General features: G+C 53.3%; 2 protein-coding genes across 3 annotated transcripts in view; both read right to left on the bottom strand.

Moving 5' to 3' along the window:
- MYO1F (myosin IF) overlaps positions 1 to 5,184 on the bottom strand; it is a 51,473-nt gene extending 46,289 nt beyond the window's left edge. For both annotated transcript variants that reach the window (XM_064381939.1, XM_064381940.1), the window contains exon 1: positions 5,005 to 5,184. In XM_064381939.1, coding sequence (XP_064238009.1) covers positions 5,005 to 5,007 — 3 coding nt within the window. In that variant the 5' untranslated portion in view covers positions 5,008 to 5,184. The remainder of the gene's footprint in view (positions 1 to 5,004) is intronic.
- A 2,894-nt stretch (positions 5,185 to 8,078) lies between these two features.
- ADAMTS10 (ADAM metallopeptidase with thrombospondin type 1 motif 10) overlaps positions 8,079 to 13,766 on the bottom strand; it is a 30,279-nt gene continuing 24,591 nt past the window's right edge. The window contains exons 21-24 of the mRNA XM_064381938.1: positions 12,849 to 13,053; positions 12,488 to 12,664; positions 12,251 to 12,410; positions 8,079 to 8,832 (exon numbers count right to left, since the gene is read on the bottom strand). Coding sequence (XP_064238008.1) covers positions 8,723 to 8,832; positions 12,251 to 12,410; positions 12,488 to 12,664; positions 12,849 to 13,053 — 652 coding nt within the window. The 3' untranslated portion in view covers positions 8,079 to 8,722. The remainder of the gene's footprint in view (positions 8,833 to 12,250; positions 12,411 to 12,487; positions 12,665 to 12,848; positions 13,054 to 13,766) is intronic.

The raw sequence follows: 13,766 nt of genomic DNA, 5'->3' as shown, positions 1-13,766 counted from the left end.
AGCTACTCTGGAGGCTGAGGCAGGAGAATCACTTGAACCTGGGAGGCAGAGGTTGCAGTGAGCTGAGATCCTGCCACCGCACTCCAGCCTGGGCAACAGAGCAAGACTCCATCTCAAAAAAAAAAATTCTCACGTCCAAAGGTTCCCGGGCTTGCCCTGTCCCTTGGGAGAATGGTGCAGAGGCGGGCACTGGACTCTGCTTCTTTTTTGCTTACCCAGAGGCCACCATCCAATATGCGGGGACCCTTGTCTTTCTGGAGCTGGGCTCTGTCTCATCGCTAGAGATTGCTGAGAGTCGGTGGCTACCGCCTCAAACATCTACACACAGAAGCTGGAGCTGGGGCATCCTGGTCTTGCCCCTCCTGCTTTGTGGGGAAGATCCTCTGGGATGGGGTCCCCAACCCCCAAGAAAGACAGAAACCTGCCTGTCTCCAATTCATTGCTATGTTCACTCTTTGCATCCAATCAATGACAGGCATTTTTTCTTCCCCCCGGAGACAGAGTCTCACTCTGTTGCCCAGGCTGCAGTGCAGTGGTGAAATCTCAGCTCACTGCAACCTCTGCTTCCTGGGTTCAAGTGATTCTGCTGCCTCAGCCTCCTGAGTAGCCGGGACTACAGGTGTATGTCACAACACCCGGCTAATTTTTGTATTTTTAGTAGAGACAGGGTTTTACCATGTTTGCCAGGCTGGTCTCAAACTCATGACCTGAGGCGATTCACCTGCCTCGGCCTCCCAAAGTGCTGGGATTATAGGCATGAACCACTGTGCCCGTGCCCAATTAGAGGTCTTACTGATTCTTCCTCCTAAATGCCTTTTAAGTCTCAGCCTTTCCTCATGGCCACTGATTCTGGACCAAGCAGCCACATCACTGGTCTCCCTACTTTGTGACTGTATCTTATTTATTTGCTTAGAGACAGAGTCTGGCTCTGTTGCTCAGGCTGGAGTGCAGTGGTGCCGTCACAGCTCACTGCAGCTTGGAATTGTTGGGCTCAAGCGATCCTCCTACCTCAGCTTCCCAAGTAGTTGGGACTATAGGTCCATGCTACCACGTCTGGCTAATTTTTAAATGCTTTGTAGAGATAGGGTCTTGCTATGTCTTTCAGGCTGGTTTTGAACTCCTGGTCTCAAGTGATCCTCCTACCTCCATCTTCCAAACTGCTGGGATTTCAGGCATGAGCCATTGTTCCTGCCTGTGACTATACCTTAGAAACAACTGCTATTACCCTCACGTCACCACCATCACCACCAAAGGCAACCAGCGGCCGTCTCCTCTCTCTCCCCTACCCTCCTCAAAGTCAAACAGAAACTACTAATTACTTAATGGCACCATGACTAGCCAATGTCAGACAGAGACCATGACCAGTTCCACCATCAGCCTTCTTACAATCATCCACGATCAGCACCACCACCACCAACCCATAATACCCAACCACCACCAATAATACTAGTCATCAGCCAGGCACAGTGGCTCATGCCTGTAATCCTAGCACTTTGGGAGGCCAAGGCAGGTGGATCACTTGAGCTTAGGAGTTAAGACCAGCCAGGCCAACGTCTCTACTAAAAGCACAAAAATTAGCCGGGCGTGGTGGCAGGTGCTTGCAATCCCAGCTACTCAGGAGGCTGAGGCACGAGAATTGTTTGAATCAAGCGAGCCGAGATCGCACCATTGCACTCCAGCCTGGGCGACAGAGCAAAACTCCACCTCAAAAACAAAACAAAACAAAACAAAACAAAGAAACAATACTGTCATCAACAACCACACATAACCAACTACCATTAGCAACCCCAGAAAGCAGCAATCATCAATCCTTATTTATTTATTAATTAAAAAAGATGGGGTTTCGCCATGTTGGTCAGGCTGGTCTTGAACTCCTGACCTCAGGTGATCTGCCCGCCTTGGCCTCCAAAGTGCTTGGATTACAGGCGTGAGCCACCGCGCCCAGCCAGCAATCATCAATCCCAACCTGTTCTAACCCAACGTTGAACAAGCACCGCCATTACTGATCATCATCTTACCAGAAACCAACAATAAATAAATGCTACTACCAATATCCCAGTCTCCAAAGAACAGCAACCACCGACGGCCATCACTCCACCAGTCACCAAGCATCTCTGACATTTCCAGCTGAAAACAACCCACCACCGATGAACATTAAACACCAACCACTGCCACCAGCCCGCCCGCAAGAGCCAGGCGATAAGAAACAGCCACAACCCCAGCACGACTGATGACACCAACAACCCAGCAATGACCTTTCACAGCAGTTGGGGCTCACTCCTTCCCCGTTACCACAATCGTCACCTCCATCCGCTCCCATCGCTAAATCCAGAAATGAATGGTCATTCCAGCTAATGGCAGCTACTATGGATCAACTGTGTTATCTGCTCTGTAAAGCAATGGTCTCCAACATTTTTGGCACTAGAGACTGGTTTAATGGAAGACAATTTTTTCCATGAATAGTGGAGGGGAGCATTAGATTTTTTTTCTTTTCTTTCTTTCTTTTTTTTTGAGATGGAGTCTTACACCGTTGACCAGGCTGGAGTGCAATGGTGTGATCTCGGCTCACTGCAACCTCCACCTCCCAGGTTCAAGCGATTCACCTTCCTCAGCCTCCCAAGTAGCTAGGACTACAGGTGCCTGCCACTACACCTGGCTAATTTTTTGTATGTCTAGTAGAGACGGGATTTTGCCGTGTTGGCCAGGCTGGTCTTGAACTCCTGACCTCAGGTGATCCACCTGCCTTGGCCTCCCAAAGTGCTGGGATTACAGGCATGAGCCATAGTGCCTGGCCTAGATTTTCTTTTCTTTCTGCTTTTTTTTTTTTTGAGATGGATTCTTGCTCTGTGGCCCATGCTGGAGTGTAGTGGAGCGATCTCAGCTCACTGCAACCTCTGCCTCCTGGTTTCAAGCGATTCTCCTCTCTCAGCCTCCTGGGTAGCTGGGGTTAACAGGCACACTCCACCACGACTGGCTGACTTTGGTATTTTTAGTAGAGATGGGGTTTTGCCATGTTGGCCAGGCTGGTCTCCAACTTCTGACCTCAGGTGATCCACCCGCCTTGGCCTCCCAAAGTGCTGGGATTACAGGTGTGAGCCACCGTGCCTGGCTAAGGGCATTAGATTTTCATAAGGAGCATGCAGCCTGGATCCCTCGTGTGCACAGTTCACAATAGGGTTTGCGATCCGCAATCCTATGAGAATCTGAGAGGAGGTGGAGCTCAGGCTTGCTCACTCGCCACTTATCTCCTGCTCTGTGGCCTGATTCCTAACAGACCATGGACCAATACCAGTCCAGGACCCCGGGGTTGGAGACCTCTGCTGTAAAGGACTTTACAAATATTGTTCCACTGAATCCTCCAGCGATCTTCCTGGCATTCACCACTCCTCCACTGTTTCCCTCCTGTCATCCTCTGCGATACGGTTGGCCCCTCCCAGACCTTGTCTGCCAAGCCGACTGTTGACTAAGCATTTCACAGGGCTTCCTTGGGGAGGGGTTGCTTTCCTTTCAAGTAGCAAATCACTTCCTGTGTTCTTTTGATCAAAGCCATGCCCATTCGAGCACCTGAGCCCCTCCCTGGCTCGCTTCTCATCTTGGAAGAATTCCCATTCCAATCTCCGAGCTCGAGCTGATGGTTTGGGTGTGAATTCTGGGATGCCCAATTTCTCATCGGCTTTTTCTTTCTTTCTTTCTTTTTTTTTCTGAGATGGAGCCTGCTCTGTCACTCAGGCTGGAGTGCAGGGGTGTGATCTCGGCTTACTGCACCCTCCGCCTCCTGGGTTCAAGCCATTCTCTGGCCTCAGCCTCCCAAGTAGCTGGGATTACAGGAGTGTGCCACCATGCCCGACTAATTCGTTTTGTATTTTTTAGGAGAGATGGGGTTTCACCATGTTGGCCAGGCTGGTCTCTAACTCCTGACCTCAAGTGATCCACCCGCCTCAGCCTCCTGAAGTATTGGGATTACAGGTGTGAGCCCCTGTGCCCAGCCCTCACTGGCTTTCTGAAAGGTGATGTTGTGTCTCAGACGAACCCAACCTCTGCCTCTGGCCCTACATCCCTGACTCCACCCTGGTAAGCTGTACCTGCCAAGAATCCTGCAATGGTTGCTGTCCCAGCCACACACTTTCATCCTCACTGACAGAATGACAAGAAATGAAAGCTGAAGTGGTCTGCACAGCAGAGAGCTGTGGGGTGGGGTTCGTAGCCAGCCCTGGCCACCTCTTGCTTTGTGTCTTACGGTGCTGTGACACCGCTAGATATAGGCCGACGATCACAACAGTCTTCTCACCCTTACCACCATCAACAGACCTCAAACTGGACAGGCAGCAGCACCTCTGGATGCCATCCTTGTCTTGGGATAAGGGACGGCCACCAAGGGTAGTATGGACGTATTCAGCCTCTCCTGCCTTTGCTGCAGCTAGACCACCTGTCACCTGCACAGCGAGGACGTCACTCCACCCCACCACCCATTAGACAAAGCTTCCCATCTCAGTTGAGGACTCTGTGGCAGAACCCACAGCCCCTGAGGATGTTCCCACTGAAAGACCCCTGAAGAACAACTTCCCCATCTAGATGGACTTCCAAATATGACATCTGTGGGAACCGAGGCTACGAGTGGGGAAGTGACTGGCCCAAGGCTAGGCAGGGAGACCAGGTACCGAGCTGGACTGGGAAAGGAGTCCCTTAATTTGCAAGCAAAGGAGGGCAGGTCCTTGTCCCTGCAGACTCTGTGATTCTCCCTGGGCCACCGTCTGTCTTCCAGCTCCTGCTCTGTTCCTTGGATCTCTGCCTAGCACCCTGCCATCCCTGCCACCTTCACATGGGAGCTTGCTTCCTGGTAGGGGATGCTGGGGGCACCTGAGCCGCATTGAGAGACCTTCTCCCACAAAAGTCCACCATGCCCCTCCCCTCACCCCAATTTCTGATGGTCATTTTCAGGACACCTGTACCTGGCTGGTGCCCCTCATCTTGGGCACTGTCAGAGCCCACCCTTGAAGGACTTACCATGGTGAGGGCGGGTGTCTGGGCTCCTGGAGGCACCTGAATGGGTTGTGATGGAGGTGCAGGTTCAACGGGCTCTTGGGGGCGGCTTGGGCATGGCCCTGCTTCTGCCCCTTCACTGGACTCCCGGCTTCAGTTCCTCTTACAACAACCCCTTCTCACTTCCTTTGGCGGGAGGGGCCGAGGCCACCGGGGAGGGAAGCTGGGTGTGGAGGGGGCGGGGAGCTGACTCTGCGGGGCTCTGAGCCCGAAGGGAGGGGTCAGAGCTTGATGGCAGCCACTGCTGGACCTCAGAGGTCCCTTCCCTAACTCCTCAGGGACAGGGCTGCAGCAGGAACATTCAGGTCAGCTGGCTGAAGGACTGACCATCTCTTTTCTGGGCAATTCAGGAAGCATTTGGGATTTCCAAGTCTCTTTTTATTTTATTATTTATTTATTTTTTGAGATAGAGTCTCACTCTGTTGCCCAGGCTGGAGTGTAGTGGCGCGATCTTGGCTCACTGCAACCTCTGCTTCCAGGCTTAAGCAATTCTCCTGCCTCACTCAGCCTCCCAAGTAACTGGGACTACAGGCGCATGCCACCATGACGGGCTAATTTTTGTATTTTTAGTAGAAATGGGGTTTCACAATATTGGCCAGGCTTGTCTTGAACTCCTGACTTCATGATCCGCCTGCCTTGGCCTCCCAAGGTGCTGGGATTACAGGTGTGAGCCCCTGCGTCTGGCCGAAAGTCTCTTCTTAAAACCAAGGACGGGGCCCATGAGCCACCTCTCCTGGAGAGGTGGCTTAATGCCTGTAATACCAGTACTTTGGGAGGGCAAGGTTGGATGATTGCTTGAGTCCAGGAGTTCGAGACCAGCCTGGGCAATATAGCAAGACCCTATCTCCCAAAGTGTTGGGATTACAGGCATGAGCCTCCGTGTCCAGCCAATTTTTTTCTTTTTTTTGAGATAGAGTCTTGCTCTGTTAACCAGGTGCAATCTTGGCTCACTACAACCTCCACCTCCTGGGTTCAAGCAATTCTCCTGCCTCAGCCTCCTGAATAGCTGGGATTACAGGCATCCGCCACCATGCCCAGCTAATTTTTGTGTTTTTAATATGAACCGAGTTTCGCCATGTTGGCCAGGCTGATCTTGAACTCCTGACCTCAGGTGATCCTACCCATTCGGCCTCCCAAAGTGCTGGGATTACAGGCGTGAGCCACCACGCCTGGCCCAACTTCCCTCTTTAGATGACCCTCAGAAGGCACACGTGTCTGTGTGCAGGAGTGGAGGGTACCAGGAAGCAGGTGCATCTGAAACGTCCCTGACTTCTGATGTCACATCTGGATTTAACAAACTCCAGCTCGGCCACTTCCTGGATGACTTAGTCACCCCCTTTTCTCATTGTAAAATGGGAATGCGGGTTTCCCCAGCAGAGCCTGGCCCATGTAGGATCCATTACGTGTTAGCCCATGAGCTGGTCTTTGGGACACCAGCCGACCACCTGAAGCTCGTCTTGACATTTGAGGAAATGGCAGTTCTTTTTTTTTTTTTTTTTTTTGAGATGGAGTTTTGCTCTTGTTGCTCAGGCTGGAGTGCAATGGCACGATCTCGGCTCACAGCAACCTCCACCTCCCAGGTTCAAGCGATTCTCCTGCCTCAGCCTCCCAAGTAGCTGGGATTAAAGTTTCATATTTTTTGTATAGATAAGGTTTCTCCATGTTGGCCAGGCTGGTCTCGAACTCGCAACCTGAGGTAATCTGCCCACCTCGGCCTCCCAAAGTGCTGGGATTACAGACGTGAGTCACCCTGCCAAGCCGGAAATGGCAGTTCGAAGAGGTTACTTCCCCACACCACCCATCGAGGGGGTGACTGAGGCAGGACCCGACCCTGGGAGACCCTGGCAGGGACCCACGTTCAGATCCGTCTTTGGTCCAGGGCGATAAACCCGCATCCCCCTTAAAGACGTCAAGATGCAGCGCCCCTAGTGGTCACAGCTGGGAAGGAGCCTATCTCCCTTGGAATCTGCTGAGAGAGTTTGCTGAATTGACAGACTTGGTGCATGCAATTCGCAGCAATGTCTCCAGGCACTCAGAGTGAACATAAATGGGTAGGAGAACCTCACTTTGTTGGGGGCATCAGGGGAGGCTTCTAGGAAGAGGTAATGTTTGTGCTGACACCGACGAGAAAGCTGGAGTTAAAACAGGTGAAGAGGGGCAGGAGGGTGCACCTGGCCGAGCTAACAACTCAAGCAAAGGCCCATCAAGCAAAGGCCCAGAGATGGGAAGACCACAGAGCAATTGAAGAATTTCAGGGAGGCTGGCGTGGCTGCAGCTTGCGGAGTGACGGGGAGTGTGATGACCAGGGTGGCTTTAACAGGGCCTCTGTGGCAGGGTGCCGTGGCTTACGCCTGTAATTCCAGCACTTTGGGAGGCCAAAGAGGGTGGATCACGAGGTCAGATCGAGACCATCCTGGCCAACATGGTGAAACCCAGTCTCTACTAAAATACAAAAAAGCCGGGTGTGGTGGTGTCCATCTTTAATCCCAGCTACTTGGGAGGCTGAGGCAGGGGAATCGCTTGAACCCGGGAAGCGGTTGCAGTGAGCCAAGATCGTGCCACTGCACTCCAGTCTGGTGACAGACTGTGACTCTGTCGCCAAAAAAAAAAAAAAAAAAAGAGCCTCTGTGAGGGCCAGGCATGGTGGGTGACACCTGCTGTAATCCCAGCATTTTGTGAGGCTAAGGCAGGAGGATGCCTTGAGCCTAGGAGTTGGAGATAAGCCTGGAAGACATGATGAAACCGTGTATCTATAAACAATACAAAAATTAGCAAGGTGTGGTGGTGCATGCCTGTAGTCCCAGCTATTCAGGAGGCGGAGGTGGGAGGATCATCGCTTGATCTCAGGAGGTCAAGGCCGCAGTGAGCTATGATAGGCATAGCTGGGCGACAGGGACCTTGTCTCAAAAAAAAAAAAAAAAAAAAAAAAATCTCTTTTTGGCTTCTGGGTAGTCCTGGGAGTGGGGTGGGTGGTCCCTTCCAGACCTGGGTGGAGGTTGCTGGATGCACTGACACACACACACCGCAACTCGCAGAAATCTACACAAGACAGAACTTTATTGATGTAGAGCTTCCTGGCAGGAGTGTGTGGGCCCCAGGGCAGGGTCTGTAGCACCATGAGGGGGTGGCCTGGATGTCGGGGTGCCCCTGGGGCAGGCAGGGCAGAGGTTAGGGGTGGACGCTCCCCCTGGTCAGGTCAGGGGGAGGGTGTCAGGGAGGTGGTGCTACCCCCGTCTCCCATAGCAGACACAGACTCCCCCCTAGCTCGGAGTGGAGGGGTAGGGCAGTGCTGGCGGGCAGGGCACCGGCAGACCCCCTCCCCACCCTTACTCTTCACAGTACATATTCCGATCAAAGGAGGGGGGGAGTGTTGGGGACTCCCTAAGGGAGGGTGCAAAGGGTGCTGGGGTGAACAGCTCTCCCCTCCCCAGATCCACCCTGGAGGGGGGTCTCACTATGTGAACTGGAAGGGGGAGATGCTGAAGAGGGGCCCTGGGGTCAGCCAGCCCCTCTCCATCCCCCAGCCAGGGGCCCTGCAGGGGTTCCCAATAAATAACTTCTGGTTCCATCTCACCCTTCCCTCCCAGCTCCCGCCCCCCTGGGGCTCCCTCTGGCCCGCCCCGCTCCTGCAGGGTTAGCGGCGGGGACCCCCTAAGCTGTGGCTCTGGGTGCCGCGCGCCCCCTAGTGGCCCTGGCAGGTTTTGCAGCACATCTGGCGGAAGTAGGCTCGGCTGCAGAACTGAAATTTGAGCACCAGGGGGCAGTAGGCGACCTTGTTCACATCCTTGCACTCTGTCGGGCGAGAGAAGGGAGGAAAATCAGGTCTCAGCTGCCCTCCCCGCGGGGCCGCACACACGACGTACAGCGCCTGGTGGCCAGTGACTTTGCCTTTCTGTGTCTTAGATTCTTTTTAAATGTATTTTTTTTTTTTTCTGTTACAGATAGTATCTTGCTATGTTGCCCAGGCTGATCTTGAACTCTTGAGGTCAAGTGATCCTCCCACCTCAGCCTCCTGAGTAGCTGGGACTACAGGTGTGAGCCACCACGCCTGGCTTCTGTGCCTCAGTTCCTCAACTATCAAAGGGGGCTTATATAGCACACATGTCACCAGGCTGTTCTGAGAATTTAAGAGAGAGTGTGCGAGGTTGGGGGCCAAATCAGACACACTAGTAATTGGAAAAGGGCTGAGTACAGTGTCTCACACCTGTAATCCCAGCACGTTGGGAGGCCAAGGTAGGAGGACTGCTTGAGCTCAGGAGTTCTAGACCATCCTGGGCAACATAGTGAGACCCCTGCATCTACAAAAATTAATTAAAAGAAAAAATTGGGCTGGGCGTGGTGGCTCATGTCTGTAATCCCAGCACTTTGGGATGTCAAGGCAGGTGGATCACTTCAGGTCAGGAGTTCGAGACCAGCCTGGCCAACGTGGTAAAACCCCATCTCTACTAAAAATACAAAAATTAGCTGGTCATGTAATCCCAGCTACTTGGGAGGCTGAGGCAGGAGAATCTCCCAGTGAGCTGAGATCTCACCACTGCACTCCAGCCTGGGAGACAAAGTGAGATTCTGTCTCAAAAAAAGAAAAGAAAAGAAAAAGTTAGCGGGGCGCTGTGACATGTGCCTGTGATGAAGCAGAGGCTGCAGTGAGCTATGATGGTGCCACTGCACTCCAGCCTGGGTGACAGACTGAGATCCTGTCTCACAAACAAACACACACCACCCAATAAAATCAAAGGAGAAAAATATTCCCTTTCCTTTCCAATGTTCCTCTTCATAGGGCCCAGGAAAAAAATGTCCATTTGGGGCTGTAATCCTCACTCGTTTTCCTTTTCAATAAGCTGAAGATCTTGAGCCCCAGCTAAGTGAGTCAGTCAGGGTATTTTCAGAGCATTGACATATTTTGTGATCATGATGTTTGTTCATGACTCTGGATGGATATGGGTTTCCACTTAGCGGCCAGTGATTTATGGCAGGACCTGGGGCAAATTTAGAGCTACAAATGGATTTTTTCTTTTTTTTGTCACCCAGGCTGGGGTGCAATGGTACTCATCTTGGCTCACTGCAACCTCTGCCTCTTGGGTTCAAGGGATTCTCCTGCCTCAGCCTCTAGAGTAGCTGGGATTATAGGCGCCCACAACCACACCCGGCTAATTTTTGTATTTTTAGTAGAAATGGAGTTTTGCCATGTTGGCCAGGCTGGTCTTGAACTCCTGACCTCAGGTGAACTGCCCGCCTTGGCCTCCTAAAGTGTTGGGATTACAGGTGTGAACCACCATGCCCAGCCTAATTTTATTTTTTATAGCTATGGGCATCTTACTATGTTGCCCAGGCTGGTCTCCAACTCCTGGGCTCAGGCAATCTTTGCAGTTCAGCCTCCCAAAGCGCTGGCATTGCAGGCGTAAGCCACCTTGCCCGCTCGCCCTTGGGGGATCATTTTATTGCATCTCCCTTCTGGAGTACCCCTCAAGTGAACATATCATTTACATCCCTTGACAGATAAAGAAACAAAAACACACAGGTAGAGGACGAACCCAGGCAGTTTGGTTGCAGTCCCCAGAGTAAGCAATTAATTGTCTATCCAAAGTAAATTTATGGGCCCGGTGCGGTGGCTCACACCTGTAATCCCAGCACTTTGGGAGGCCTAGGCAGGTGGATCACCTGAGGTCAGGCGTTTGAGACCAGCCTGGCCAATATGGAAAAACCTCGTCTCTACTAAAAATACAAAAATGAGCTGGTCATGGTGGCATTCGCCTGTAATTCCAGCTACTCGGGAGGCTGAGTTAGGAGACTCACTTGTACCCAGCAGATGGAGGTTGCAGTGAGCTGAGATTGCACCATTGCACTCCAGCCTAAGTGATAGAGCAAGACTGTCTCAAAAAAAGAAAAAAAAATTACGGCCAGGCACAGTGGCTCATGTCTGTAATCCTAGCACTTTGGGAGGCCGAGGCAGGTGTATTGCTTGAGGCCAGGAGTTCGAGGCCAGCCTGATCAACATGGTGAAACCCCATCTCTATCAAAAAATACAAAAATTAACCAGGCACAGTGGCTCTTGCCTGTAGTTCTTGTGGGGAACTCAGGGGCTGACGGGAGGATCGTTTGAGCCTGGGAGGTGAAGGTTGCTGTGAGCCGAGATCGTGCTACTGCACTCCAAACTGGGTGACAAAGTGAGTCCAAAATAAATGAATAAATAAATAAATAAATTTATCTAGACAGAAAACAAATGTGTATGCTTAAATCAGTGGAAGTGATCAATTTTGACTCCCATGGGACATCAGGCAATGTCTAGAGACATTTTTAGTTGTCATAACTTGGGAGAGGGCTGCTCCTGGCACCCAGTGGGTAGAAGCCAGGGATGCTACTGAACACCTTACAGGCTGGCACGGTGGCTCACGTCTGTCATCCCAGCACTCTGGGGGACTGAGGTGGGAGGATCGCTTGAGCCCAGGAGTTGGAGACCAGCCTGAATAATAGCAAGACCCTATCTCTCAAAAAAAAAAAAAAAAAAAATCCTACAATGCACTGGACAGCTCCCTATGACAATCATCTAGCTCAAAATGTCCCTAGTGCTTGAGGTTGGGAAACTGATTTAAAGAAAACATATTCAGGAAATTGTGGTACAGCTGGAGATGAATAGATACAGGTTATGAAAGTGATTGGGTGGTGGTTGCTCACGGTGGCTCATGCCTGTAATCCCAGCACTTTGGGAGATCGAGGCAGGTAGATCACGAGGTCAGGAGTTCAAGACCAGCCTGGCCAATATGGTGAAACCCTATCACTACTAAAAAAAAAAAAAAAAAAAAAATTAGCCAGGCATGGTAGTGGGCGCCAGTAATCCCAGCTACTCAGGAGACTGAAGCAGGAGAATTGTTGGGACCTGGAAGGCGGAGGTTGCAGTGAGCCGGGATTGCACCACTGCACTACAGCCTGGGCAACAGAGCAAGACTCTTGTCTCAAAGAAAAATAAAGTGATTGGGGAAATGACACAAGCTTGGGTGCACAGAAGGGTCAGGTGCCTGAAACGTTCAGCATACAGTGGCACTTAATAAATGCTTGCAGGGAGGGGGTGGTGAAGGATGGCCTGGCAGAGACAGAGCAATGCATTTCAGAGGTTCCAGAAGTTCTAGAATGGTCAGGACCCCCAGCGCCCTCTGTGTCTGGCTCTGGCCAGGACCCTCCTGGCAGCGCCTTGGCTGGCTGGCCACCCACATACCTTCAGGGCCGTCCCCTGGGGGCGGGCTGTCGCACTTGGCCTCACACTGCTGTGTGGTGGGCGGCCGCAAGGCCTCCGTGCACTCGTGAGACGCCTGGCCCGTGTGGCTGGTGCAGTGCACTGAGCGCTGTTGCTGCCCGACGCCGCACTGTGCCGAGCACTGCGAGGAGGTACCACTGAGCTGCCGCCCCGCAGCCCCTGCCCTGGCCCCCACCCCCCCGGGGCGCGCCCTCATACCTCACCCCACTCGCCTGCCACCCAGCGGGCCGGGGGGCAGCGGCGCAAGTTGCAGCGCATGGTGGCCGGCGGCTTGGCGGCAGGTGGGCAGTGCGCCGGGGGCAGCGTGGAGCGGTGGTCCGCGCTCTTACAAAGGACCACGCGGTGGCGGAGGCCTGGGCCGCAGCTGGGGGTGCACTGCAGTTGGAAGGGGGCATTTCGTGCTCAGGGGGTAGGCGGGGTACTTGCCCAGTGAGAAGTGAAGAGGGGACCGCTAACCTGGAGACGGCGCAGAGGCGCCTCCGTGCGCACCCCACGTGGGCGTCCCAGTCCCCGCCCCTCTCTGCACAGGAAGTGGTCGTGAAGGAAGGGGGCGGCTGACCTCAGACCAGTCGAGGGCCGCCCACTCCGGAGGGCAAGTGGGGCCATGGCAGGCCTCCAGCACAGGTGGGCGCGGCTGCGGGCATGCGCTGTCGTCCAGCGCCTTCTCCTCTGCGGCCGAGACGCGGCGCTGGCACACAACCGAGCGGCTGCGCACGCCCGCATCGCAACTGCGGCTGCAGCGCGACCAGTTCCCTAGAACCCAGCTGTAGGAGATGCAGGGGTCTGAGCAAGTATGCAGGGTGGTGGTGGTGGGGTCCCAACAGGAGAGCGGGGGGTACTATGGCCCACCCCCCATCCTTCCAACGCCTCAGCCTTGTAGGGAAACTGGCACCAGGCACCTCCACATTTCACACTTGGGGCATCATTAGCCTGCACCCAGACTGGAGGCAGAGAGGTGCATTACCCTAAGGACAAATACATCTTTGGACCTTGCACGTGACCAGGCAGCACCATCATTCCGACTCCTGGGCCATGCAACCTTGTCCGCCACCTTGGGGGCACTATTGAACTCCCCCATAAATCCTATAAACCATAACTGCAGCACTCGGCCCACTGTCACCCTGACCCTGCACTAACCTGCCTCCCAGCTCCCGGAGCACTCGCTCTTTTTTTTGAGACAGAATCTCGCTCTGTCACCCAGGCTGGAGTGCAGTGGCGCGATCTCGGCTCACTGGAACCTCCGCCTCCCGGGTTCAAGCGATTCGCCTGCTTCAGCCTCCCGAGTAGCTGGGGTTACGGGTGCACACCACGCCGGGCTAATTTTTTTGCATTTTTAGTAGAGATGGGTTTCACCGTGTTAGCCAGGATGGTTTTGATTTCCTGACCTCGTGATCCGCCTGCCTTGGCCTCCCAAAGTGCTAGGATTACAGGCGTGAGCCACCGCGCCCGGCTGGAGCATTCGTTCCTGACTCCAGGG

This window comes from Aotus nancymaae, unplaced genomic scaffold (assembly GCF_030222135.1).
Source record: "Aotus nancymaae isolate 86718 unplaced genomic scaffold, 86718_ANA_hifiasm-v0.15.2.pri h1tg000028l, whole genome shotgun sequence".
In the NCBI taxonomy this organism is placed as follows: Eukaryota; Metazoa; Chordata; class Mammalia; order Primates; family Aotidae; genus Aotus; species Aotus nancymaae.
This window is presented reverse-complemented; position numbering and strand designations above follow the sequence as displayed.